The sequence below is a fragment of the Oryx dammah genome, unplaced genomic scaffold (assembly GCF_014754425.2).
Source record: "Oryx dammah isolate SB20612 unplaced genomic scaffold, SCBI_Odam_1.1 HiC_scaffold_17, whole genome shotgun sequence".
Classification (NCBI taxonomy): Eukaryota; Metazoa; Chordata; class Mammalia; order Artiodactyla; family Bovidae; genus Oryx; species Oryx dammah.
In genome coordinates, this window is record NW_024070201.1 from 17,538,102 (window position 1) to 17,563,390 (window position 25,289).

General features: G+C 40.9%; 1 protein-coding gene across 1 annotated transcript in view; it reads right to left on the reverse strand.

Moving 5' to 3' along the window:
* EXPH5 (exophilin 5) overlaps positions 1-24,122 on the reverse strand; it is a 93,731-nt gene extending 69,609 nt beyond the window's left edge. Inside the window, exon 1 of the mRNA XM_040257928.1 lies at positions 23,855-24,122. Within this exon, the coding sequence (XP_040113862.1) occupies positions 23,855-23,973 (119 nt within the window). The 5' untranslated portion in view covers positions 23,974-24,122. The remainder of the gene's footprint in view (positions 1-23,854) is intronic.
* Between the last annotated feature and the right edge of the window lie 1,167 nt (positions 24,123-25,289).

A 25,289-nucleotide genomic window follows, 5' to 3' on the forward strand; every position in this document is an offset into this window, starting at 1 on the left:
TATCACATGATTGGTGCCTCTCACAACTAACTCCCATCCTCCAAGAGTTACCGCACTGTGTAAACTCAGGTGGTTGAAAGGGGCTCATAATGAATAACAAGAAATACTCCTCTCACCCCTCCCACCCAGGAAATGTCAAGGGTTTTAGACTTTCAGTGCCAGGAACTTTGGATGAAGACCAAATACATATATATTTCTTACTATAGCACAATCACATAGTAGAAAACCAAGACTCTTGGTTTGGGATCATAAAGAAAGATAAGATTAATTCTGACTACAGGCTGGAAAAACATTCCTGAAAGTGGGTCTTAAAAGACAGGTAGAATACAGATTGGAGAATAAGCCCTGTTAGGGCAGAGTCTGAATCCATGGTTGTTCCTTACTAGTGAAGCTCATTCCCCAGTGAATGATGGAATGGTTTGGACAGTAGGTACAGAGTGTGTGTGTGTGCGTCTGTGTGTAGAGCTGAGGAAGGAGGATGCATGCAGACCATCATTGGCAGAAAGTAATCTGAGCAAAGGACACGAAGTAGGAAAGTAAAGAACTTTGGGTTTTTTTGTTTGTTTTATTTTAAATGGTCATAGGGAGTTTACATTTGCTGGTCTTACATCAAGAAAGATTATCCAAATTTACTCATGGAGATCAACCATTATCTATTAATATTTTTAATACTGTCCTGGTCATTGGATTATAAAGAAGAATTACCTGAAATTCTCTCAATTCTTTTGTACATATACACATAAATGTTAATACTAAGATCATGCAAGTCTTGTGGAGACTCCTATGCTCTCATTTAAAGAACACGCCTTGGAGGAGAAGCTAAAGATTTCTTTTTGTGGCCTCCAGCCTATCACTTACACAGCTAGTGACTGCTCCCTGATGCAGCAGATTCAGCTGAAAGCCTGAGGTATGGAGAAAGTGTAATGCTTTCTCCGTATCTTCTGATAAGACAAGTTTTATCAGAAGTGATTTTGTGCTGCTCTGGTATTTATCACACACAGAAAAAATAAAAACAGTTAACCTAAATCTCATTTTCCATGCAAAAGATTGCTAAAAATTAGCAAACATTCAGCAGAAGTTACCAACGATGAATAGATCTCTGGGGAGGAGGAGGAAAGGAATTCAATTGACAGAATGCCCTAGCAAGCCAGCGGTTTCCCACAATACATAAACATCAGCCTTTTTCCTTAGGACTTTTGTTTCTAATATTGACATGAATAGCTTTCCTGAATTGAAGATTTACATATTCCAGCTAGAAATTAAAGTTCAAGTAGTTTGTTATGTAGGTTTGATTCAATGGAAGCATTAGCAAGTCATAATTGAAAATTATTCTCCCTTTATACAGCTTCCATTTATCCACATCCAACCACCCTTCAAGGCCAGTTTCTTTATTAAGTCTTCAGCTACTATCCATCTTTCTCTCATGCTAAAATCCTACTGTCTGTACCACCCATCAGGTACTTAGTCATGTGTAACCTTATAATATTATTGAAGTGTTCACAACTTGTCTGCCCAAATGATAGGTTATAAATTTCTCGGGTTCTGCACTTTGCATTTACCAAAGAAGTTTGCATAACCCATACAAATAGTAGGTCTTCAAAATATTTGTCAACGATTTCTTATTTTAATAAAAATATCACTAATCTTGATCCTAAAACATGTTGGGATTTATTAAAATAAACTACTGTTATGATAAACTTGGAAAGGGGTATACTTTTTATCATCTTTCTTGCTGAAGACACCATTCTCAGTCTTGCTGCTTTGAACCGAGAAGCGTGCGTTCAACATATTCAAGCAAACTCTGAAAGACCCAGGGTCAAATGGTCTGCCAGGGCCTTCAGCCTCGTGTACAGCAGCTTACCTGATGGGTGCTGAGTAGCACAAGGCAGAATGCTGCTTTGCCTCTCTCTTCAGTGACTCTAGACAGCTTCTGGACAAGATTTCCAATGCCTTAGGCTGGTGGGCAGGACACATGGAAGACAGAGGACCATCCCCCACTTGCTGAAGGTGAAATACACTTCTGCTGAATCCAGAATGAAGAGAATGGTGCTGCTGAATTTCTCAGAGGGAAACAGACACTTGAAATAAAATGTCTTGCTTCTTTTTGGAAGGAGAGGAGAAGGTATTTTAACGATCAGTCAGTCTTAATTAGTTTTACTTGCAATTGGAGAGAAATAAACCTCCTGACAGAAGTCCAGAGCTGAAGGGGAGGAAATGAAACCCCTTGCAGCTTCCTCTGCTGGCTGAGCACCTGCTGTCGGGCAGGCTGTTCACCCTGGCTTGGCCATGGGGTGGCTCCTGTAGGCCAGTCAGTCCCCTCCTCTCCTGCTTTCTCCTTCTCCCCAGATTCCTATACAGGCCATCTGGAGCAGGGGAATAAGTTTCAATCTCCCTTGTTCAAAACAGAATTCTGTTTTGAAATCTGCTTACTCCTCCCTTCACCCCAATCCTGGTCACAGGTCCAAAATGAATTTAACTGTTAGGAGATAATACTCATCGAGAGATAATGTATCTTTTGTTTCTTTAGGTAAATTTACTCCTAAGTATTTTATTCTTTTCCTTGCAGTGCAATGGTGAATGGGACCATTCTTAATTTCCTTAATTTCTCTTTCTGTTTTTGCATTGTTAGTATATAGGAATGCAAGGGATTTCTGTGTATTAATTTTATAGCCTGCAACTTTACTATACTCACTGATTAGCTCTAGTAGTTTCCTGGTGGTGTCTTTAGGGTTTTCTATGTAAAGGATCATGCCATCTGCCAACAGTGAGAGTTTTACTTCATTTTCAATCTGGATTCCTTTTATTTCTTTTTCTTCTCTGATTACTGTGGCGAGGACTTCCAAAACTATTTTGAATAGTAGTGGTGAGAGTGGGCACCCTTGTCTTGTTCCTTATTTTAGAGGAAATGCTTTCAATTTTTCACCATTGAGCATAATGTTTGCTGTGGATTTGTCATATATGGCTTTTATTATGTTGAGGTATGTTCCTTTTATGCCTGTTTTCTGGAGATTTTTTTAAAATCATAAATGGGTGTTGAATTTTGTCAAAGACTTTCTCTGCATCTATTGAGATGATAATACAGTTTTTATCTTTCAATTTGTTAATATGGTGTATCACATTGATTTGTGAATATTGAAGAATCCTTGCACCCCTGGAATGAAGCCCACTAACGAAGCAACTGACAAAGAATTAATCTCCAAAATATACAAGCAGCTCATGTAACTCAGTACCAGGAAAATAAACAACCCAACCAAAAGGTGGGCCAAAGAACTAAACAGACATTTCTCCAAAGAAGATATACAGATGGATAATAAACACATGAAAAGATGCTCAACATCACTCATTATCAGAGAAATACAAATCAAAACCACAATGAGGTACCATCTCACGCCAGTCAGAATGGCTGCCATCAAAAAGTCTACAAACAATAAATGCCGGAGAGAATGTGGAGAAAAGGGAACCCTCTTACACTGTTGGTGGGAATGCAAACTGAAATGAAGGAAAGCCACTATGGAGAACAGTGTGGAGATTCATTTAAAAACAAATTAAAACTGCCATATGATGCAGCAATCCCATGTCTGGGCATACACACCAAGGAAACCAGAACTGAAAGAGACACACGTATCCCAGTGTTCATTGCAGCACTGTTTACAATAGCTAGGACATGGAAGCAACCAGATGTCCATCAGCAGATGAATGGATAAGGGAGTTGTGGTAGATATACACATGGAATATTACTCAGCTATAAAAAAGAATGCGTTTGAGTCAGTTTTAATGAGGGGGATGAAACTGGAGCCTATTATACAGAGTGAAGTAAGTCAGAAAGAGAAACACCAATACAGCATATTAATGCATATATATGGAATTTAGAAAGATGGTAATGAAGATCCTAAATTCAAGACAGCAAAAGAGACACAGATGTAAAGAACAGACTTTTGGACTCTGTGGGAGAAGGTGAGGGTGGGATGATAAGAGAGAATAGCATTGAAACATGTATATTACCATATGTGAAACAGAGGACCAGTGCAAGTTCTATGCATGAAGCAGGGCACTCAAAGCCAGTGCTCTGAGACAACCCAGAGGGTGCAATGGGGAGGGAGGTAGGAGTGGGCTTCAGGATAGGCAGACACATGTGCACCTGTGGCTGATTCATGTTGCTATATGGTAAAAACCACCACAATATTGTAAAATAATTGTCCTCCAATTAAGATAAATTAATTTTAAAAATCCACAAGAATCTAAATAGCATAGTGATTTGGTACCCATGTCCAACTGTTTAAAAATAAGTCTTCCCTGAGACCACACATAGGGTTAAATGACCTCTTTGTCCCTGTGTGAAAGTGTCTTATTATTTACCATATATATGGTATATAATGGAATATACTGTTATATATGGAATATACTGCTTTCAAATCCATCTCCTTCACAACATTAAGAGATTGTAGAGAGAACTTTAGTACGTTTGGTACTAAGCCCATGGTAGGACCTTAATTAAATACTGTTGTTCAATCACTAAATCATGTCTGACTCTTTGCAACCCAATGGACTGCAGCACACCAGGCTTCCCTGTCCTTCACTATCTCCTGAAACTTGCTCAAACTCATGTCCATTATGTCAGTGATGCCATCTAATCATCTCATCCTCTGTTGTCCCCTTCTCCTCCTGCTCTCAATCTTTTCCAGCATCAGGATCTTTTCCAAGGAGTCAGCTGTTCACATCAGGTGGCCAAAGTATTAGAGCTTCAGCTTCAGCAGAAGTCCTTCCAGTGAATATTCAGGGTTGATTTCCTTTACGATTGACTGGTTTGATCTCCTTGCAGTCCAAGGGACTCTCAAGAGTCTTCTCTAGCACCATAGTTCAAAAGCATCAATTCTTCTGGGCTCAGTCTCCTTTATGGTCCAACTCTCACATCCATACAGGACTACTGGAAAAATCATAGCTTTGACTACATGGATCTTTGTTGGCAAAGTGATGTCTCTGCTTTTTAATATGCAATGGTTTGTCACAGCTTTACTTCCAAGGAGCTTTTAATTTCATGACAGAGGTCACTGTCTGCAGTGACTTTTGGAGCCCAAGAAAATAAAGTCTGTCACTGTTTCCACTGTTTCCCCATCTATTTGCCATGAAGTGATGGGACCTGATGATATGATCTGAGTTTTTTGAATGTTGAGTTTTAAGCCAGCTTTTTCACTCACCTCTTTCACCCTCATCAAGAAGAGCTTTAGTTCCCCTTCACTTTTTGCCATTACAGTGGTATCATCTGTATATCTGAGGTTGATATTTTTCCTGGCCATCTTGATTCCAGCTTGTGATTCATCCAGCCTGGCATTTCACATGAGGTACCCTGTATATGATTTAATAAGCAGGGTGACAATACACGGCCTTGACGTACTCCTTTTCCAATTTTGAACGAGTCTGTTCCATGTCTGGTTCTAACTGTTGCTTCTTGACCTGCATACAGGTTTCTCAGGAGGCAGGTAAGGTAGTTCAGTATTCCCACCTCTTCAAGAATTTTCCAGAGTTTGTTGTGATCCACACAGTCAAAGGCTTTAGGGTAGTCAATGAGGCAGAAGTAGATGTTTTTCTGGAATTCCCTTGCTTTTTCTACGATCCAGTGGATGTTGACAATCTGATCTCTGGTTTCTCTATCTTTTCTAATCTAACTTGTACATCTAGAAGTTCTCGGTTCATATACTGTTGAAGCCTAGCTTGAAGGATTTTGAGCATTACCTTGCTAGCATTTGAAAGGAGCATATTTGTATGGTAGTTTGAATATTCTTTGGCATTGCCTTTCTTTGGGATTGGAACAAAAATGCCTTTTCCAGTCTGGTGGCCACTGATGAGTTTTCCAAATCTACTGGTATACTGAGTGCAGAACTTAAGCAGCATCCTTTTTTAGGATTTGAAATAGCTCAGCTCGAAGTCCATCACCTCCATTGCCTTTGTTCATATGAATGCTTCCTAAAGGCCCATTTGACTTCACACTCCAGGATGTCTAGCCTAGGTTAGTGACCATATGGTTATCCAGGTCATTAAGGCCTTTTCTTGTATAGTCCTTTTGTGTATTCTTGCCACCTCTTTTTATTTTTTACTCCTTCTGTTAAGTCCTTGCTGTTCTGTCCTTTATTGTGCCCATTTTTGCATGAAATGTTCCCTTGGTATCTCTAATTTTCTTACAGAGATCTCTATTCTTTCCCATTCTATTGCTTTCCTTTATTTTTCTGCATTATTCACTTAAGAAGGCTTTCTTATTTCTCCTTGCTATTCTTTGGAGATCTGCATTCAGCTGGGTATATCTTTCCCTTTCTTCTTTGCCTTCTGATTCTCTTCTTTTCTCAGGTATTTGTAAGGCCTCCTCAGACAACCACTTTACCTTCTTGCATTTCTTTTTTTTTGGCATGGTTTTGTACAATGTTACAAACCTCCATCCATAGTTCTTCAGGCACTCTTTCTACCAGATCTAATCCCTTGAATCTATAAATGACTGTGCTACCTAACAGACATGTTGTTGAGTCAACACACTGGAAAAAAATTCTATTCTATGGGGCTTTCACTCTTGAAAGGATCACAGAAGACCTGACTCTGAGTTCCAATGCTGTGAGGTGCTATGAGAAGAGTCCTGAGGCAGCAACATATTCCCAAGACTGTTGACGTAATGTTGCAAACGGAGAAGCTTGTCATATCTGGCAGGTCCAAGAGAAAGAGGTGAAATTGCAATGCTACCCTCAACACTTAACTTTGACAGTTGACTGCTCTACAATAATAAAAAGAAAACCCTGATGGCAACCAATCTCCTAAGAAAGACAGATCCAAATGAATTGCGAGGATCTGGCTTACCTGCCCAGGAGACTTAGGCTCCTGGAGGTGTAGAATCTTCTGTCTTTAGGGACTGCTACCTGTAAGCATCTATAGCATATCAGAGATAAGCTCGGATGAGGTAAGGAGAGAAAAGCACTTTAATCACTTTGATGATAAAACTGTAATTGTTTTGCATCACTGTTTGGAAATTGTGATACACTTTGTTGGCTTTTAGACAACTTAAAATTGCTTATAATTTTTTAAAAATGTACATTAACGTATCATTTTGTTCCCCCTGACTCTCCTTAAGGACCTGGGAGGCCCAGAACAAGATGTTACAAGTTGATAGAAGAAGTGAAAACAGCTGGGGTAGCAGCTGGAGCCAGGGCTCAGGGGAACTGGCTGTACAAAGTGCAAAGTAGAGCTAGGTAAGGGTGGGGACTGTGTGGCTTTGAAGGTGGAGACAGCTACCCTGGAGGGAATGTGTTACTCATAAACCTTTTAAAGAGTTTTGCCTGGATGGCAGCGGCAGAGCAATTAAACAGCTGTGGGCAGACAGACATGACCTAATTTATTGGCCTTTCCTGTTGTCTTTGGTGCGGTCGGTGCTATAGCCTAACCTGCGACTAAGAGTGTTTAGTGGGGTGCAAGGTTGGGGGTTGCTGAGAATAGGGGAGAAACTGATGTCCTTGAGGAAGAAGAGGCACTGTACCCAAGCAGGACCCCATGGGGCCTTCCCAGGACATGGGGCCTTCTTTAGCTCCTCTCTCAAGTACCTAGATAGTATTTGACACACATTTCCTAGTTTGTTTTGCAGATATATATATAAAAAACCTTCCCCCTCTCCAACAAACAAGATGTTAACTACTTGACAACCATCAGCACATAGCCCCAGGTCTCCTGGAGCATAAGGACTGACAATGTTAACCTTTGTGATACCACCCTGCTACCTGTCCATCAGTCAGAGAACTGTGCATAAGCTGATCACAGACCCTGCTCCCTCACCTGGCTTTTAAAAGTGCTTTGCCTAAGCCCTTCGTGGAGTTTGGGGTTTTTAGGGCATGAGCCACCCGTCTCCTTGCCTGGTTTTGCAATAAACCATTCTCTGCTCCAAACTCCAAAGTCTGCTTAGCCTCACTGTGCATTGGGCACACAAACCTGCATTAACAGCACAAGCAAGCAGGCCCAGTGCAGGGATGGCCAGACCCTCCTAACCTACTCCCTCGCTGAGAAGGCCATTGTCACCAGTCCCTTTGCCAAGCCCCAGCGATTCTTCTGCTCTGAGGAGTGAAGGACCCAACACCAGCTACTGAGGTCACAACGTTCAGCAGGCAGTCTTCTCACTTGGCCTTCAGTGATCCTGAAGGGGGCTGCAAAGTGTAGGCTCAAGTGCAAATGCAGTGATTTAGCAACTCAAGTGTGGATGATCCAAAAGTCATGAGAATCTACCTTATGGCATCAGGAAGAAACGAAGAGGACCACATGTAAAATACATGACAGAAATTTTAAAACAGACTGCAAAAAGTTCTGCAGTTTAAAAACTGACAAATGAAAAGAAAAACCTTTGCTGCTATCTGGGCTCTGACACTGTTTAAATCAAAATGCTGGCTGTTTAGAGGATTTAATGGTGACCCCTTGGATGTTCCTCAGGCCACTCCAGACCCTTTGGGGGTTCTGACTGCTGTACTCCTTGGTCCCACGGTCACTCCTGCCTGTCTCAGAGCCCCACCTCTGGGAAGCTCACTGAGGGGCTGAAGAGCAGCAAGCCATTGGCAGCAGAAAAGGGGGTGGGGGGTCTTGTCAAGAAGCTGTGTCACGTGGACTTCACTTGGGTCTCACCTAGACTGTGGGTTTATTTGGTGTGGCTGTAGAGGTGGGGGTGAGGGGGATCACAGGGGTCCCATACTGACCCCCACACATCATTGCAGTCTAGGATCACAACCCACACATTCTTCAGTGTCTATTTAACTCCCTCAAAGCTAAGGCATTAACTTCCCTTTGAATCCACACATCTCCACTGTTCAGTGTCTGGGTCAGTTCACCTGTAAAGCCACAGGATATGTTGCACAGCTGCCACAGGGCACAGAGTCTTGTGTTCCAGTCTCACATCCACCCCTGGTGGTTCTATGGTCTTAAGATATTTTGAGAAAAGAGAAAAATAAGGACAATAATATCTCACCTGGGAAAATAAGGAAATAATATCTGCTCTTTCTACTTTGTGCTCAGTCACTCAGTCATGTCCAACTCTTTGTGACCCCATGAACTTTAGCCCACCAGGCTCCTCTGTCCATGGGATTTTCCAGACAAGAATACTGGAGTGGGTTGCCATTTCCTTCTCCATTTTTTTACTTTAAAGGATATTTGAGAGAATCCAGTGAGTATGGGAAGCTTTAAAGTACTGCACACATTTAAAATATTACCGATCACATATTCCTGAATAATCACAGAATCAGCAAAGAAAGAGATCTAATTCCTTCCTCTTTCTTTTGACCAACTTGTAGTGAAAGCAGGATGCTTTACCTTTTCAGAAACTCTTTGGACTTCCGTGTTGTCCTTCTTTAACTATGTCCTATTTTCTCATATTGAACATAACCACTCAACAGTCAATGTGAAGTATGACCAGGGCTCGGTTCAGGGAAGGGAGTTCATAGCCAGGAGCTAGCTAATCAGCTCCTGAATATTACAGCATTTGTATTTGTGTAACCACACAGTGGGCAGTAAAAGAAAACAAAAACAGCAGAAAGTGAAAAAGAAATTCTTCCAACTGTCAGACTAAACAGCTTTAGGGGCAGAAGGTCCTTTTGATCTTGCCAAGTAATTTTTAAGTACTAGAAATGAGGCTTTTTACATTTGTGTCAGGCATAGCCCTCCAAGACTCCAGGCTTCCCCTTCCCAAACCACAGGATTTTCTGAGAAATCAACAGTCCCTCAATTTATGTAAAGGAGTGGCCTGTAGGTGAAGTCACAACCTAATGTCCTGGCAACCAAGATAGGATCTCTTATGCATATTAGAGTCATTTGGAAGCTCTGAAAAACATCTATGCTTCCCCCATCACAGACCAATTTGGCTGGAAGGTCAGGGTGGGACATGGCATCAGACGTTTTGAGAGTTCCCCAGGTGGCTGTCATTTCAGCCAGGGTTGAGAATCTCTGCCTTGGCAGAGCCTGCAGTCAAGACTTGTCATCACAAAAGCCAAGCAGACACATCAAATGTATCTTACCGCCCAGGTAGGCACACAGAGAGGAGACACAGAGTGAGTACAGAGAACCCAGGTGCAACCCCTCCAGACAGGTGAATCTTAGTACCTACCAAGTCAACATTTTATCACCGTGAGCTGAACTGGAATGGTCTACAGCTCCCACTTAGGAAATCCAGCAATAAGTTTTCCCTAGGAGGTACCACAGGTTGGATTCTGATCCTAGGGCAACCCATTCACAGGCAGGCTAGAAGTGCATCACGTGACCTGCCATAATGGCCATGAACATCAGAATCTGGACCAGAGAATGTACAGTCAGCCAGTTGAAAATGCACAGCATGAAGTGAGAGAATCAAAGACATCCTAGAAGGACAGGCTAGGCTCTGACAGGCAAGCAGTGTAGCTGGTCCCTGGAGTTGCCTTGGTTTCCCAAATCCTTCAAGTTCCAGATTCAGCCCACATGTAACCTTTGGGCAAAGCCCTCTCTATCTAAGGGGCCCTGACTGACTCCTCCTTTCCATCCAAAGACCCTGACTAACCTGAGCGTATTGGAGACTGACCACGACACCCAGAAGGATGGGGAGAAGCAGCATCACAGAGAAGCAAGAGAAGAACAGGGCAACTCTCAAAAGATGCTGAAGCAAGAGACAGAAACTGTGAAAGGGCAGACAGGGCATGAACAGTGAGTGCAGGATAATCAGAAAGAAAACTGAAGAGAATTTTCTGGCAGGGAAACAGAGCCTTAGCAATATAAGGCTGGGAAGTGAGACAAAGCAGAATTTACAGGATGATAGAAGAGGGCAACTGGGATGGAGGAGGAAGAAGAGGACGAGAAACTTCTTTCCCTGCTCTGTGCTGTTGGAAGATGACTACTGTAAGTACACTTCTCAGGCTCAACTAGAAGTTTGAGGCTTCCAGCTGGCTTAAGCCAGACACTGGCAGGAACTGGAGGTCTAGAAGGGAAAAGTCAGGGTATTTCTCCTCCCTTTGCCTTATGAGGAACTTCCAGTACCAACTGTCTCTCCCAGGTTTCCAAATCCCTGAACAGGTCTGCCAAGGTCCCAGTTTCTCTTGAAGGATCCTAATCTGTAGGGCTTGGCTAACCCTGCCTGCTTCTAAAAAAACAAAAAGAAAAAAATTTAAACTTAATTGTTCTTCAGTCACTCAGTCCTGTCCATCCCCATGAACTTCAGCATGCCAGGCTTCCCTGTCTTTCACTATCTGCCAAAGTTTGCTCAAACTCATGTCCATTGAGTCAATGATGCCATCCAGCCATTTCATCCTCTGTTGCCCACTTCTCCTGCCTTCAATCTTTCCCAGCATCAGGCTCTTTTCCAATGAGTTGGCTCTTCGCATCAGGTGGCCAAAGTATTGGAGCTTCAGTTTCAGCACCAGTCCTTCAAATGAATATTCAGGGTTGATTTCCTCTAGGACTGACTGGTTACATTTTATTATATAAAATATTTTAAAAATCCTTTTCTTAGATAAGTAGAAGTGCAATGAAATCTGTGAAATATATTTGTTATGCTGCTGCTGCTGCTGCTAAGTCACTTTAGTTGTGTTCGACTCTGTGCAACCCCATAGATGGCAGCCCACCAGGCTCCTCTGTCCCTGGGATTCTCCAGGCAAGAAAACTGGAGTGGGTTGCCATTTATTTCTCCATATTTGTCATAAATAGGACAAAAGTCAATTTCCTTCATGTATAGAGAAACATATAAAGCAGTAAGAAAAAACCCCATTAAGACTCTGTGTCATAGTGGTGTTTGCTTTCTAGAATCCATTCCCCTAGTTTCCCCCCTTTTTGATTTTGTTGTGGGCATCAAAATATGCAGTCCCAGAGGATGGATCACAAATGATTTGTCTAACATTTAAATCCGACTCCTTGATTTTCAATTCCCTTGCAGCAACGGGTGGCTTTATGACCTGGATTTAGTCAATGAGAGTTAAGGGGAGGTGTGCCGGGATAGCATTCAGCAAAGCTTTCACTTTCATAATCAAATGGACAGATGTAGTTGGCTGCACCCTTATCCCCTCTCTCCTGCCTTGAATATGGATGTGGTGTTTGGAGCAGTTGTAGCCATCTTTCATTGCAAAGGGACCAACCTGGCATCCTAAACCATTAAACCAGCTAGCAGACCTATTTCCAGATACCTTGTTATTTCCAAAAAATTTATTCCCAATGTATTAAAGCCATGATTAGATTTGTTATTTGTGAAAAGAAGCTTTCTGAATATAAATTCTGAAATACAAATAGGCAAAGGTATAAATAGATAATTCATAAATTATGAAATGTAAATTAATAGTAAACATATGAAAAAAGTTCAAATTCATAATAACCACAGTTTCAGAAATTAAATCTAGTATAAGAATTTTTAGCCTACAAAATTAGCAAAGATTAAAAATAATAGTACAATTCAGTCCCAGGAAGGACAGTTTCTGCTGCAAGTCAAAGTACAATTTGGTAGAACTTTTTGGAAATCACTTCCCAACATAAAACAAGAATTTAGAAAATATTTATATTATAGAATAATGATTCTACGCTGGAATTTACCTAGCTGTGCTTAGTCCCTCAGTTGTGTCCGACTCTTTGCGACCGCACAGACAGTAGCCCGCCAGTCTCCTCTGGTGATTCTCCAGGCAAGAATACAAGACCCAGGTCTCCCGCATTGCAGGCAGATTATTTACCATTTGAGCTACCAGGGAAGCCCAAGAATACTGGAGTGGGTAGCCTATCCCTTCTCCAGGGGAACTTCCCAACCCAGGAATTGAACCATGGTCTCCTGTATTGCAGGCGGATTTTTCACCAGCTGAGCCACCAGGGAAGCCCAGAATTTATCTGAAAGACACTTTTAATTGAATTAAGGATGTAAGCACAAATATTTATAATGACATTATTTAACATAGTGTAACACAGCATAACAAACCTGATTCCATATTGAATCTATTCCTTTATCCCTAATCTTTGTGCTCTGTTGCTTGTGCTTAGTCATGCTGGTTCTGAACCATTTGTAAAATAATGTTGCCTGTAACTTGAAATATACAGGATAGCCCGTTCTCAAGGCTCTTATCTTTAAAGGCATAACACTTTCCCCACTCATATAGAGATAAAAAGTTGCAGAACAGAGAATAATATTTGTCTTGTTGGAGGTTTGTAAGAACACTGTGACCACACCTAAATGTATAGATGCAAAAAAACAAAGAATTCTGGCATCAAGAAGTTTGCAACAACCAGCCACATCCCCTCCCCTCCAGGTATAAAAGAAGCCCAAATTCTAACTCAGGTAAGATGATTCTTTGGGATACTAGTTCATCATCTTCTTGATCTGCTGGCTTTCTAAGTAAAGTAGCCCCAACAACTCATCTCTCAGTTTATAGGCGTGTAGTATAGTAAGCAGTATGACCTTGAATTTGTTAACAATAGCAATGAGAAACAAAAAAGAATAAGAGAAAATTGAAGTACCTAAAATATTGGAATGATTAATTATAAAATACACATAGAAGAATAGTATACAGCCACAAAAAATGTTGACTAAGAGTCTTTAATTTGAAGGGGTTATTTTTATGTCAGATATTACACATAAAAATATACATAATACTATTACAATTATATGAAAGTGAGTGTGGATGAAAATAGTTTTGATGGTTCCTAAAAAGTTAAACCCAGAATTAGCAAATGTCACAGTAATTCCACTCCTGGGTATACACCCAAAAGAAAGGAGAACAGGTACTCAAAATCCTTGTAGATAAATGTTCATAGCAGCACTATTCACAATAGACAAAAGGTGGAAACAACCCAAATGTTTATGAAGAATGAATAAACAAATTGTGGTATAAACATATAATGAAATATCATTCAGAACAATTTTTTAAAAAGAACGAAGTACAGATAGATGCTACAAGGTAGACAGACGTCAAAACACACTGAGTAAAGTGGGTACAAAAGGTTACATATCACATGGAAGGTTCAATTATATGAAATGTCCAGTAGAGGTAGATACATATAGACAGAAAGCTGATTGGTGGCTGCCAGCAATTGGAGGGAGCATGAATAAGGAATAACTTTAAAAAAAATTAATTTCACTGAAGTATAGTTGATTTACAATGTTGTGTTAATCCTGTTGTTAATATACCAAAGTGACTCATTGGTTTTCATATTCTTTTCCATTGTGGTTTATCACAGTTTATTGAATACAGTTGCCTGTGCTATACAGTAGGACCTTGCTGTTTATCCATTCCGTATATATAAATTTGCATATGCTAATCTGAAACTCCCAATCCATCCCTCCCCCTTCCTTCTCCCCCATGGCAACACAATCACAAGTCTGTTCTTTATGTCTGTGAGTCTGTTTCATAGATAAGTTTACTTGTGTCATATTTTAGATTCTACATATACATGATAGCATATGGTATTTATCTTTCAAAGAGTAACTATTTAATGAGTTTAATTTTGAGGTGATGAGATTTTTTTGGCCTTGTGTCCAAGTATTCCAACACCATTTGTTGAAAAAGACTATCCGTCATTGAATTGCTTTCATACCTTTGTGAAAAAAATCAATTGGCTATATTTTGGGGCTCTGTTTCTGGACTATATTCTGTTCCATTAAATCACATAAATTTTCCCCTTCACAAATACTATGATATCTTGATTACTATGACTTTATAGTAAGTCTTAAAATCAATTAGTGTGATTCTTTCAATTTTCTTTTTTTCAAAATTGCTTTGTCTATTCAGTTCCTTTGTTCTTCCATAAAAATTAGATTTCTAATTGTTCATTATTAGTATATGGTAATACAATAGGTTTTTATATATTAATCTTGTATCCTACCACCTTGTTAAAGTCACTTATTAGTTCTAGGATTTTTTTCTTTTGCTAGATTTTTTTCTTTGTAAACAATCATGTCATTAGCAAATATGGATAGTTTTATTTCTTCCTTTCTGATATGTGTATCTTTTTCTTCTCTGCCTGTCTAGGACCTCAAGCATGATGTTAAATAGGAATGGTAAGATTGATTGTACATCTTGTCTTGTTTTCAATCTTAAGGGGGAAAGCAGTCTTATACCATTAGGTATTATGTTAGCTAAAAGATTTTTTTAGATGCCTTTTTTCAGGGTCTATTTCTTCCTTGCCATGAGTTTTTATCAAGGCCTTTTCTGCATCAATTGATATGATCACATGTATTTCTTTTTTAGATTGTTAATATAGTGGTTTACAGTAATTTATTTTAAAATAGAGAACGAGCCTTACTGTTATGTATTAAATTGTGTCCTCCAAAAAAGATATGCTGGAGTCCTAACCCTTAGTACCTTATTTGGAGACAGGGTCTTTACAAAGGTAATCAAGCTAAAATGAGGTGTTTAGTGTGGGCTCTAATTCAGTATGATTGGTGTCCTTATGGAGAGGGCAAAATTTAGACGGCAGAGGCAGATACACACATAGGGAGAATGCCATGTGAAGACCGGAGTTACACTGCCACCAGCCCAGGAACCAGCAGAGTTCCTGGGAGAGCCCTGGAACAGAGTCTACTCAAGTGCCTTCAGAGGGTGCGCCCTTCCTGACACCTGGAGGCCAGCTCTTTACCACAGATCTGCAGAACAGACCAGTGGTTGCCAGGTTACCCTCTCCCAGCTCAGCTCAGACTGCTCCCTCCTTAACTACCATTACATGTGTTGTTTTAAAGTTGAAACCAAGGCAAACTTGATATAAATATAAAACACCACAACCTTTCTTTGGAAAGTGGGAGTTTGGTGTCGCTGTAGCCCCCAATTTCCTCTTTCATCACTAGAAAGTCTAACACACAGAGGAATGAGGAAGCTGGCTCCTGTGGTATGCCAAGCTGGTGTTTTGAGTACAGCCTTTAGATAGGGCCATTGGCAATGCCAATAAGGAAACATTCCTGAGGAGAGTGAGGTGAGCCTAAGGTTCTCAATATTATGGCCTGTGCAGTAACTAACTGCAGAAAAACAGACCCGAGTTGCTTCAGCAAGGCTCTTAGCCAACTGGTTCTCAGTTTTAAAACTCAAATGTGTTAATAGGAAGAAAAATATTTTCTGACTAACCTTAACTTGACCTTCTTTGTCCTTTATGTCATATCCCCAGATCTATCCTTCCCTTACTTGTGTTCCCTCACAGGAGTAGTTAAGGTTCCCTTAATTAGGAATTGAGTACCTACTAGGTGTATGAGGCTCTCCATCCCTGAGACAATCCTTGACCACAGGAACTCCAGACTGATGTATAGAAATGAACTTACCCATGAATATATTAACATTACAAAATGTATAAAACATTATCAAGTAAAGGGCAGAAAAATATTCAGATATTTAAAGTCATATTTATGAAGGACAATATAGTTATTTTATATCTCTTGCATTTCTTTATTATCAAAAGAATTAAAAAATCTATAATAATTTTAAGGAATAAAATAATAATAAAATGGTTAGAGTTCCTATAAATATCACACCCAAGAGATAACCATCTTAGTAGTTTACAGTATATCCTTACAAAATGCATATATACTTTTTAAAAAAACAGTGATAAGAGAAAATTTCACATATTGAGGTACGAGGAAGTCATTCTGGCTTATACACAAGTAAACCTGAACTTTGTGCTAACTAAAACAGTCTGTGTGTACAGACATTGTATATCTGCTTTAATTATTAAAGAAAAGGGCAGAATGTAAAAAAGTAAAGAATGTGCATGTTAAAAATAAAGATTAAATGCTTCCCTTCCTCGGATACCAATACTAGTACTATTTAAATGATAAGACTCCTTTCCCAGGTGCTAAGGCTGTACTGACTTGGTATGTACATGCTGAACTGTTTTCTTTTTTTTTTTTTTAATTTGAAGGAATGTATCCTTGACTTGTTTGATGTTCTTTGCTCTGAAAATATACAAAACTGTGTTGAAAACCATGCTTCTCCAGAGAAGTTCTTCAGAGTTATCTGAAAGGCTGTTTGGGGGGCTATAAGTCCTTATTGGCTCAGGTAAAACTCCTTTCTATTCCTATTATATTGTTTATTGATTATTTCCCTTGACAACAGTTGCTGGCAATTTTCCTGTATATATGGCAAATACCATTAGTGGCCCTCCAATATCCATTATGTTCTTTTCCTTAGTAATAACCTAGAATTGTATGTTCTCTATTTTTATGGTCAGTGAATAGCAAGATCTATAAGTGCAAAGATCTCAGTGCTGGTTCTGTTACAAGCTACATGACAATGTGAGGATAATCACTTCAACTTCATTGTAGAAAGCAGTACCGCACAGTGATTTAAGTGCTGATGGAGTCCACAAATCCAGTGCTTCTTAGCAATATTATCTCAATCAAGTTACTTATCCTCCCTAAACTTCTTCTGAATGGAGACTAAAAATATCCTTCAATTCATCAGATTGTTGTAAAAATAAAGGAGATAATGGATATGAAGAGTTTAGCACAGAGCAAGTAATCAATAAATAAGAGCTATTATTACTGTTGCCGCTGTTGTTAACTTTTGAAAAAAAAATACCTGCTTTATTAGATTAGGATGAGGATAAAAACTAACTTTAAGAGTTAAAATGTCACAAAACCTAACTAGGGCACTAATCATCAACCTTGGGATTTGTTGTTGTTTAGTTGCCAAGTCATGTCTGATTCTTTTGCGACCCCATGGACTGTAGCCCACCAGGCTCCTCTGCCCATGGGATTTTCCAGGCAAGAATACTAGAGTGGGTTACCATTTCCTTCTCTAGAGGATCTTCCTGACCCAGGGATTGAAACCATGTCTTCTACACTGGCAGGCAGATTCTTTACTGCTGAGCCACCAGGAAAGCCCTTATTTACCAGGCTCCTGTCATTATCTGCCAACACCACTCTCTCAAGCAGACTTCCCACATGGCTGCATTTCAGCCCTCTTCATTGTAAGAACAAAATGCAGCCAAGCATATTTCTTCATCTAAGTGTCTCAACCTTTTTTCCACTCTTAGCTGAAAAGACCCACATCTAACTTCTGATCTACTTAATATATTTTCAGTTTGCCTATATTTAAAAAAAACTCAAAAAGTAAAAATTATGAAAGGTCAATAATTCCTAAGGTCACTAAAACAAACTCACTTGTACAATAAGCTGTAAACGCACCTTATTTGGTTATTCTGAGCCTTAACTCTTTTATTTATTTCTACAGATTAGATGTGGAACTATAATAGTATAGTAGTTCCACATGTATTGCCCACAGAGACCAATTTAAGGAGCAATTAGACAGGAGAATTTGTCTGAGAGAAAGCTTTCCCCTCAATTTAAAGGAATTAACTCAACTGGATGTTATTGAAAAGTGCAGACACATCACAGATCCATGATGTTGACCCCATTCTTTGTTACATTATCAGAACACTCCAGCCTATAGGGCATCCCGATGACCTCCAGGCAGTTCTCACAGTCCCTTCCTCAGCCATGCAGGGCTCCATGAGAGCACGCTACATATATATGAACTCTTCATCTTACAGGGTTTACCATCAACCAAAAACTTTCATAGATTGAAGCCATTTGCAGCAGAATTTCTTTGCTGTATCCTCAAGGTCAGCACAGGGTCTGGCACATAACAGATGCCCCATTAATAGGTATCCAATGTTTCTTGAGTCTGTCCTTGCCAGAGGCAGATTTCACCTGCTGGGAGAGGAGAAAGCAGGCAGAAAGCCTAAGAGAGAAAGGAGACCTGTGTATCTGGCTTTTAATCTCTGCAGAATGCTGCAGTTGCCACCAGCTATCAATTACTTCACCACTTTGATATATACAGACCTCCTCAAGACTGAGCCACAGCTCAGGTACACTAGTGTAAATCAACTGAAACAGCTAAGCATGGGAAAACCATCCTGGGCTGCAATCTTGCCACTGAGCAAAGAGTCTAAATCTAGACGTGCCATTTTTTTAACTTAATTACATCAGGTGCTATAACATCTTATACTTTATAAGTTTTCTGCAATAGAAAAAAACACACATTTTGATTTATTGTTGTCTCTTCAATGAGCTGACTACTTGATATAATCTCTTAGTACTTTCAGTCACACTTATGAGATGGGCGTGGTGAGGGTGATAGGTAGTTGGGTTTTCCAAAGACTTTTGTAAAATGGAAGATGCTTTTCACATTTTATTCTATTTATCATATTTATACACATGATATATACACACAGATGTATATTTTCTCCAAGGTGTGAGAGCAGTAAGGGGAAATTTTTCACTTGCCGATCGTGATTTAAACTTTCTGCCATTTCTCTTCACTGCAGCTAGAACCACAGACTGTACCAGGCCCAAAAAGTCATACCCAAGTTAACACTTCCAGGAAAAAAACCTTTCCACAATCCAAAATGAAGTATAACTGATGGACTGGAATTTCAGTTGTAGTTTTTCACTTCTGTTACGGGATCTCAGAGAATTTCTGTAGCTCAGATCCCAAACTCACAGGATTGAAGAGGACACATGTAACAGGGTGATTATAGTCCATGACAGGGTTCAGGAGGGAGAAATCCCATCCTTCAGAGGTTACTGGGCAATGAAAAGGTGAAACAGAGACTGAGAAATGGGAAGAAAAGCAAGGGACTGCAGAAACCTCTGACTCTAGCCAGTGCAGACCATTAATTCCTTCATCAACTATTTACAAGGGGCTATACAATCCATTCTGAAGGAGATCAGCCCTGGGATTTCTTTGGAAGGAATGATGCTAAAGCTGAAACTCCAGTACTTTGGCCACCTCATGTGAAGAGTTGACTCATTGGAAAAGACTTTGACGCTGGGAGGGACTGGGGGCAGGAGGAAAAGGGGATGACAGAGGATGAGATGGCTGGATGGCATCACTGACTTGATGGACGTGAGTCTGAGTGAACTCCAGGAGTTGGTGATGGACAGGGAGGCCTGGCGTGCTGCGATTCATGGGGTCGCAGAGTCGGACACGACTGAGCGACTGAACTGAACTGAACTGATACAGACAGGAACCTTGAGAATAGGGCCTCCCTCTCCTTTAAGCCATGAAATCCTACACCCTTCCCCTCATCTGCCTTCCCAGAGCCAGGTGGCATGTGCCCAGGATTCCTGCCTTCCCATCTTGGCAGTGTTGGGCTTGAGGGCAGCGGAGCCCAGCCCCCAGCTGTCAGGGCAAGCCCACACCTTTCAGAAAACATTTACTGAATGTTCCTCATAGGCCAGGAGTTATGGGAGGCCCTAGAGAGTCACAGAAAGGAGATGAACAAATTTTTACTTATTTTCTTCTAGTTGCTAAGCATGTGCCCAGATGCTCGGAAGAAACTGAAATAACTTAAGCAGTATTTTGTGTTCTGCTTTTTCACAGAACAATGCCTCAAACATATTTTTCCACCGCTCCATCCATGAAAAGCTTGAGGTGCATACAAAACAACCAAGGTAGTCAGAAATATGGAACTAAAATATCACACTGGATGGAACATAATGATATCTTCATAACTGTCCTTTGTAATGACTGCACTCTTACTTAGATTTGAAAATTCCCACTCTTTTGCTTACAGGTAAAACTGCAATATCTGAGAGTATATGTTTTGTTTTTCCTCTGACATAACATATGCTATGTTTTGTTTCTAAGTTGTTTCCAGCTTTGTGAAATGGAATTAAAGTGTGTACCTAAGGTTATTGAGAGGTTAATTAAATATATATAACATGTTTAATACAGTACCTAGTATATAGTAAGAGACCAATAAATGTTAGCTATTATTATTATTATCACAATAATAACTATTATTACCTAAAAGGCAGCACTTAATAAATGTTCGTGTGGTCATCTTCTCCACCTCAATCTCCTACTAATGAGAAACATCCAAGAATTGGATGACTAGGTCAACAGCAAGTCATGTCTTCATAGGTATTGGCATATTGTTCACCAAAAAGATAGTATTCAATTTAAAATGCCACTAACAACATGCAGAATGTATCCATTTCACTTCACGAAGTCTTTCTGTTATTTTTAAAGGTGCAACACGGTATCCTGAGATTACTTCAATTTTCTTTTTAAAAAATTACTGTTAGGGTGAACATTTTCCCATATGTTTTGTTTACTGTTTGTATATAGTAGTATAAATGACTTATTTCTATGTTTTGCCTATTTAACAACTTGAATCTTCATATTTTCTTAAAAATTTGAATAAACTCTTCATATATTTGAAACATTATAATATTTAATGCAAATACTTCCTCAGTAAGGTGGAGTCAGAGAGTTCTGGTACCAATGAAGGAAGATCAGGGGAAGCTCACTCCTATAGGTGAGGCTACAATCTCCTGCACAGTGAAGTCAGCTAGTTCTATGCCATTAAGATCCACCTCTGGATACCTCTGGCCTTGCATGATACTGTAGTCCTATATTTCTAACTGTAGGATACTTCTTAGTTGTCTTGTAGACAGCTCAATGCTATCATAGACAGGCCTTAACCAGCAAACATCCCAAGCTTCCACATTTAACCCCTTCTCTTTTTGTCCCGGTCAAGAGACCTGGAGACTGTTTCTCAGTATAGTTAAAAAGGCCTCTGAGCATCTCTTGGGAATGTTGTATTTTCTTCCAAATAATACCCTTGATTTATATGTCATGCGTCTTGACTTTTGATTAGGAAAATATGATGATAAAAAATTGAGCAGAAGAACCAAGTTGATATGTCATTGCAGGCCTTTTCTGCATGCCAGTGTCTGCTACTAAAACTGATGCGTGTGAGCTCATTAGCAGAGCAATCCCATGGAGACCGCTATCCAGTGATAGGTATTTGACAATGGAACTCAGGAATCAACCAGGGGAAAATAAAATAGTAGAAATAATTGCCTCGAGCATTGGGCTCAAGTGTCTGCTTTCCTTAAATTAGTTTCCTGTTTTAATGGTGTCATTTAATTATTTATTATTATTATTTTTCAAAGTTCGTTTAGCAGTTAACAGTATTGATTTTGTCTTTGCATTATGGCTTTTTATGCTGATACTCCAGTTAGGATATGAGTGTGTTAGGATATGAGTGTGTTTTAGGCTTCCTTCTAAAGCCTAGCCTAAGGGCCTTTGCCACCCAAGTGTAATTCCACTTCCCTCTAAGGTCAGCTGCCATGAGCATCATAGGCTGCTATAGAGAAAATACAACAAGGCAAGCATCAGGTCAAATACAAAAAGTCAAAATTTCCTTGAATTTTAAAATAAATGACATTACTATTTCTAAAAACTATACTTCATGAACAGTTAGCAGGATCTTGATAACATCTTCAGTGGAAGCTACCCTCCACATTATTTCCTAATTCTACCCTCACTTTCCTCCCAAATATACTGGGTTCACTTAAGAAGTCCAATCCTCTCCAGAAACAACAAACACTTCCAAGAACACACACTGAGAGCAACCAGTTTCTTAGTCCTTTTGGAGTATGTGTTGAAGACAAACTGCAAAGCTCTCCTTTCCAAGGTTGGGTGTGCCTGTGTATATTGCATGTGACCACATGTGGGTACAAGCGTGTGTGTGTGTGTGTGTGTGTGTGTGTATGGATATACTGGGCTCAGTAGGGCACACTTCTGCAGTTTGAGGAAATGATAGAGCCTGTTTTTCTAATGGCAGATTATGATGGTATGAAATACACATCCTCAAACTTCAAATATTCATTTCTCCCCACAGGAGTCATTTCTGGGGGCTGGAGATGGGCTTAGCCATATCTGGTGAAGACAGGGCTTTGGGCCCAGTGTATTCTAATTGCTTCTAAAAAACCAGCAAGGGTTTCCCTATGTGCAGAGTATCTTTGGAGGTTTTTTTGTTGGGGTATTGGCGGGTGGGTAAGTGTGATGCCTGGAAGAAAGTCACAACACAGAACTTAGATCACCAACAAGTTGATCACAAACAAAACGGCTTTCTAAATTCCAATCAATGCCACACTTTCTGGTCCGAGACTGATACTTTGAATTTTCTTCCACAGTCCACTGGAGAAGGCCTTGGGTGGGTTTAATCCAAGACAGATAAAGTCTTTAATTCAGTCCAGGACTTATCCCACACTTCCCCAGCAGAAAAAAATTGGTTACTTTACATCTCAGGCAATTATCTCCGGATTTCATTTCCTGGTAACTTAATCCCTCACCTGTAACACCGCACAATAAGGTCAAGGGTGAAGGTCTGCAGCAACTCATCTTTCCCAAGCACCACATACGAGGGGATCAAACCATTCTAGCGACCCCAAGCGTCCCCAGTTTCAGCTAAATTCACTCCACACCGTTTGGCTAGTTCCTCGAACTCCAGCTCTTGAGGCGGGAAACACTTGACCTTCAGTGAGGTGCCAGCTCTCCTGGGCCTTGCTGACTGGCCCCGTGGGTGGAGAGGGGGAGGTTTCTCCAAGAGTGTGTGCGGCGAGAGTGGACGACCCGGAGGACTCTGCAAACACGTGGGTCCGCGCCGGCCAAGACCGCGCTCCCCGCCCCGTCTCACGGGTCCGCCCGGCCCACGCCACGCGGCGGCTTGGAGGACACCTGAGCGACCTGCCACCCCGCTCGGACGGACCGCAAGCAGCGACTGCGGCCCACGCGTCGCGGTCGAGGGGCGGGGCAGCCGCGCGGGAACCACGCGGAGAGAAACGCGCCGAGGCGCCCGCCCGCGCGCCGAGGGCAGGGGCGCGCCCCGCGCGGCGGGAGCGGAGCTCGCCGAGCAGCCTGCCTGGGAGGCGGCGTCTGCAAAGAGCACCCGCCAGGCCTCCCAGGTTCTTCAGATTTCCCCCTGCCGCGCCGCGCGCCCGGGGCGGAGGCTGCACGTCCCCGAGCCTCGGACAGCTGCCCGGCGACAGCTCCGCGCCCGCCGGGCTCGGTGGACGCCGCGGGCGCCCCCCTCAACTGTGCACCAGACCCGGGGGAACAAAGAGTTAGCTCGGTACCTGATCCTCTCCTTCTCTGCTCTCTGGAGCTCCTCATTTCTTTCCAGCACCTGAAGGATCTTCCTGGCTTCTTCATCGTTTAGGAAACTGCAATCAAACCCCTGAGGAACTTTCGTCATTTTCTCTACTGTGTGTGCATTACCCTTAAGCTCCTTGGCGCCTCCTGTTACAGTGACATTTCTCAAGCTACAAAAGACCAGTTTCAGCTACTTGATTCCAGAGCCAATGAAGCCCGTCCCTTTGAAAATCTAAAACCTAGGGAGCAGCCCACACCTACAGGACTAATTTTGATGACACCTTAATGACATATTTCTCTCGGGGTATCCAACCGAGATGCAAAATGAACCGCTGAGGGAGAGAGGGAACCAATCCCATCCCGAAGGGGCGGGCCGTTCCGCGCTCCTCCCTTTCCCTCCTCCACCCGGTATCAAACTTGTTTAACTAACAAGCCTACACATAATTTAGCCCCGAAGTGGGGCGGAGGCTTGAGTGTTGGCTCCAGCGTATTTATTTTGGCTGTTGTTGTTTGCCCACAAAACTTGAACTTGACTAGTAGGCGTGAAAAAGAGAGTTTCACGACTAATTCTCGTTTCTAATAAAGAGCCCATAGGAAATAGAATTGCGCTTAGGAGCTTTAGAACTGGCAGGAGGGTTATTCCTTTTAGAAAGACCCAGAAGGATTGAACTTATATAGCCACAAGGCTGAATTTAGTTTATCCTTGGAAATTAATTCTGTGCCGAGTCTCCCACCTCTCGGATACCTGCAACTCATTGTTTCACAGTCATTCTCAGACTTTAGAAAAATCAAAACCGTTTATGGTATTTCAGGAGAGGACATACCCAAAGGATGGTTAAAAAGCACCTATTTGTAGTTTTCTGTAAGATTTGATAATCTTAATAAACAGTTTCAGGGAAGTAATAAAAGTGCCGCTTTAAAACATCTTAATCCTCTGACTAAAGTAAAATGTAATCCTATGAAACCACAGAAATAGCTTTCCCTAGAAAGCATTATTCCAAGATCTGATGGAAATTTCTAATATATTCAAAAATATACATTTTTAAAATTATCAAGTCTGTTTCAGAAAACATTTTGTTTCTTTGGCTTCACTTTGCACACAATAACTTCATCAGATCAACTTTATTGCCCCAAAGCCTTAATTTGGTCACTTCTTATGTAGTGGTGATGGTTACTAACATTTAAAATTTGCTTCCATGCGCATCATCCCTTTTCACAGCAAAAACCATAATAAAGATTTTGTATCTGTAACAAAAACATGTCAAAAATGGTTATTTATGTTTTGGCCTCAAGATCCTCTATTCACCTTATTTAAGATATGTCTAGGCAAGTAACCATTTAAATAAATTTCCGTGGGTGTCTATTTGTTACTTCTATGAAGCAGGAACTAATTCAGTTCACTAATGTTGTACAGCTCAC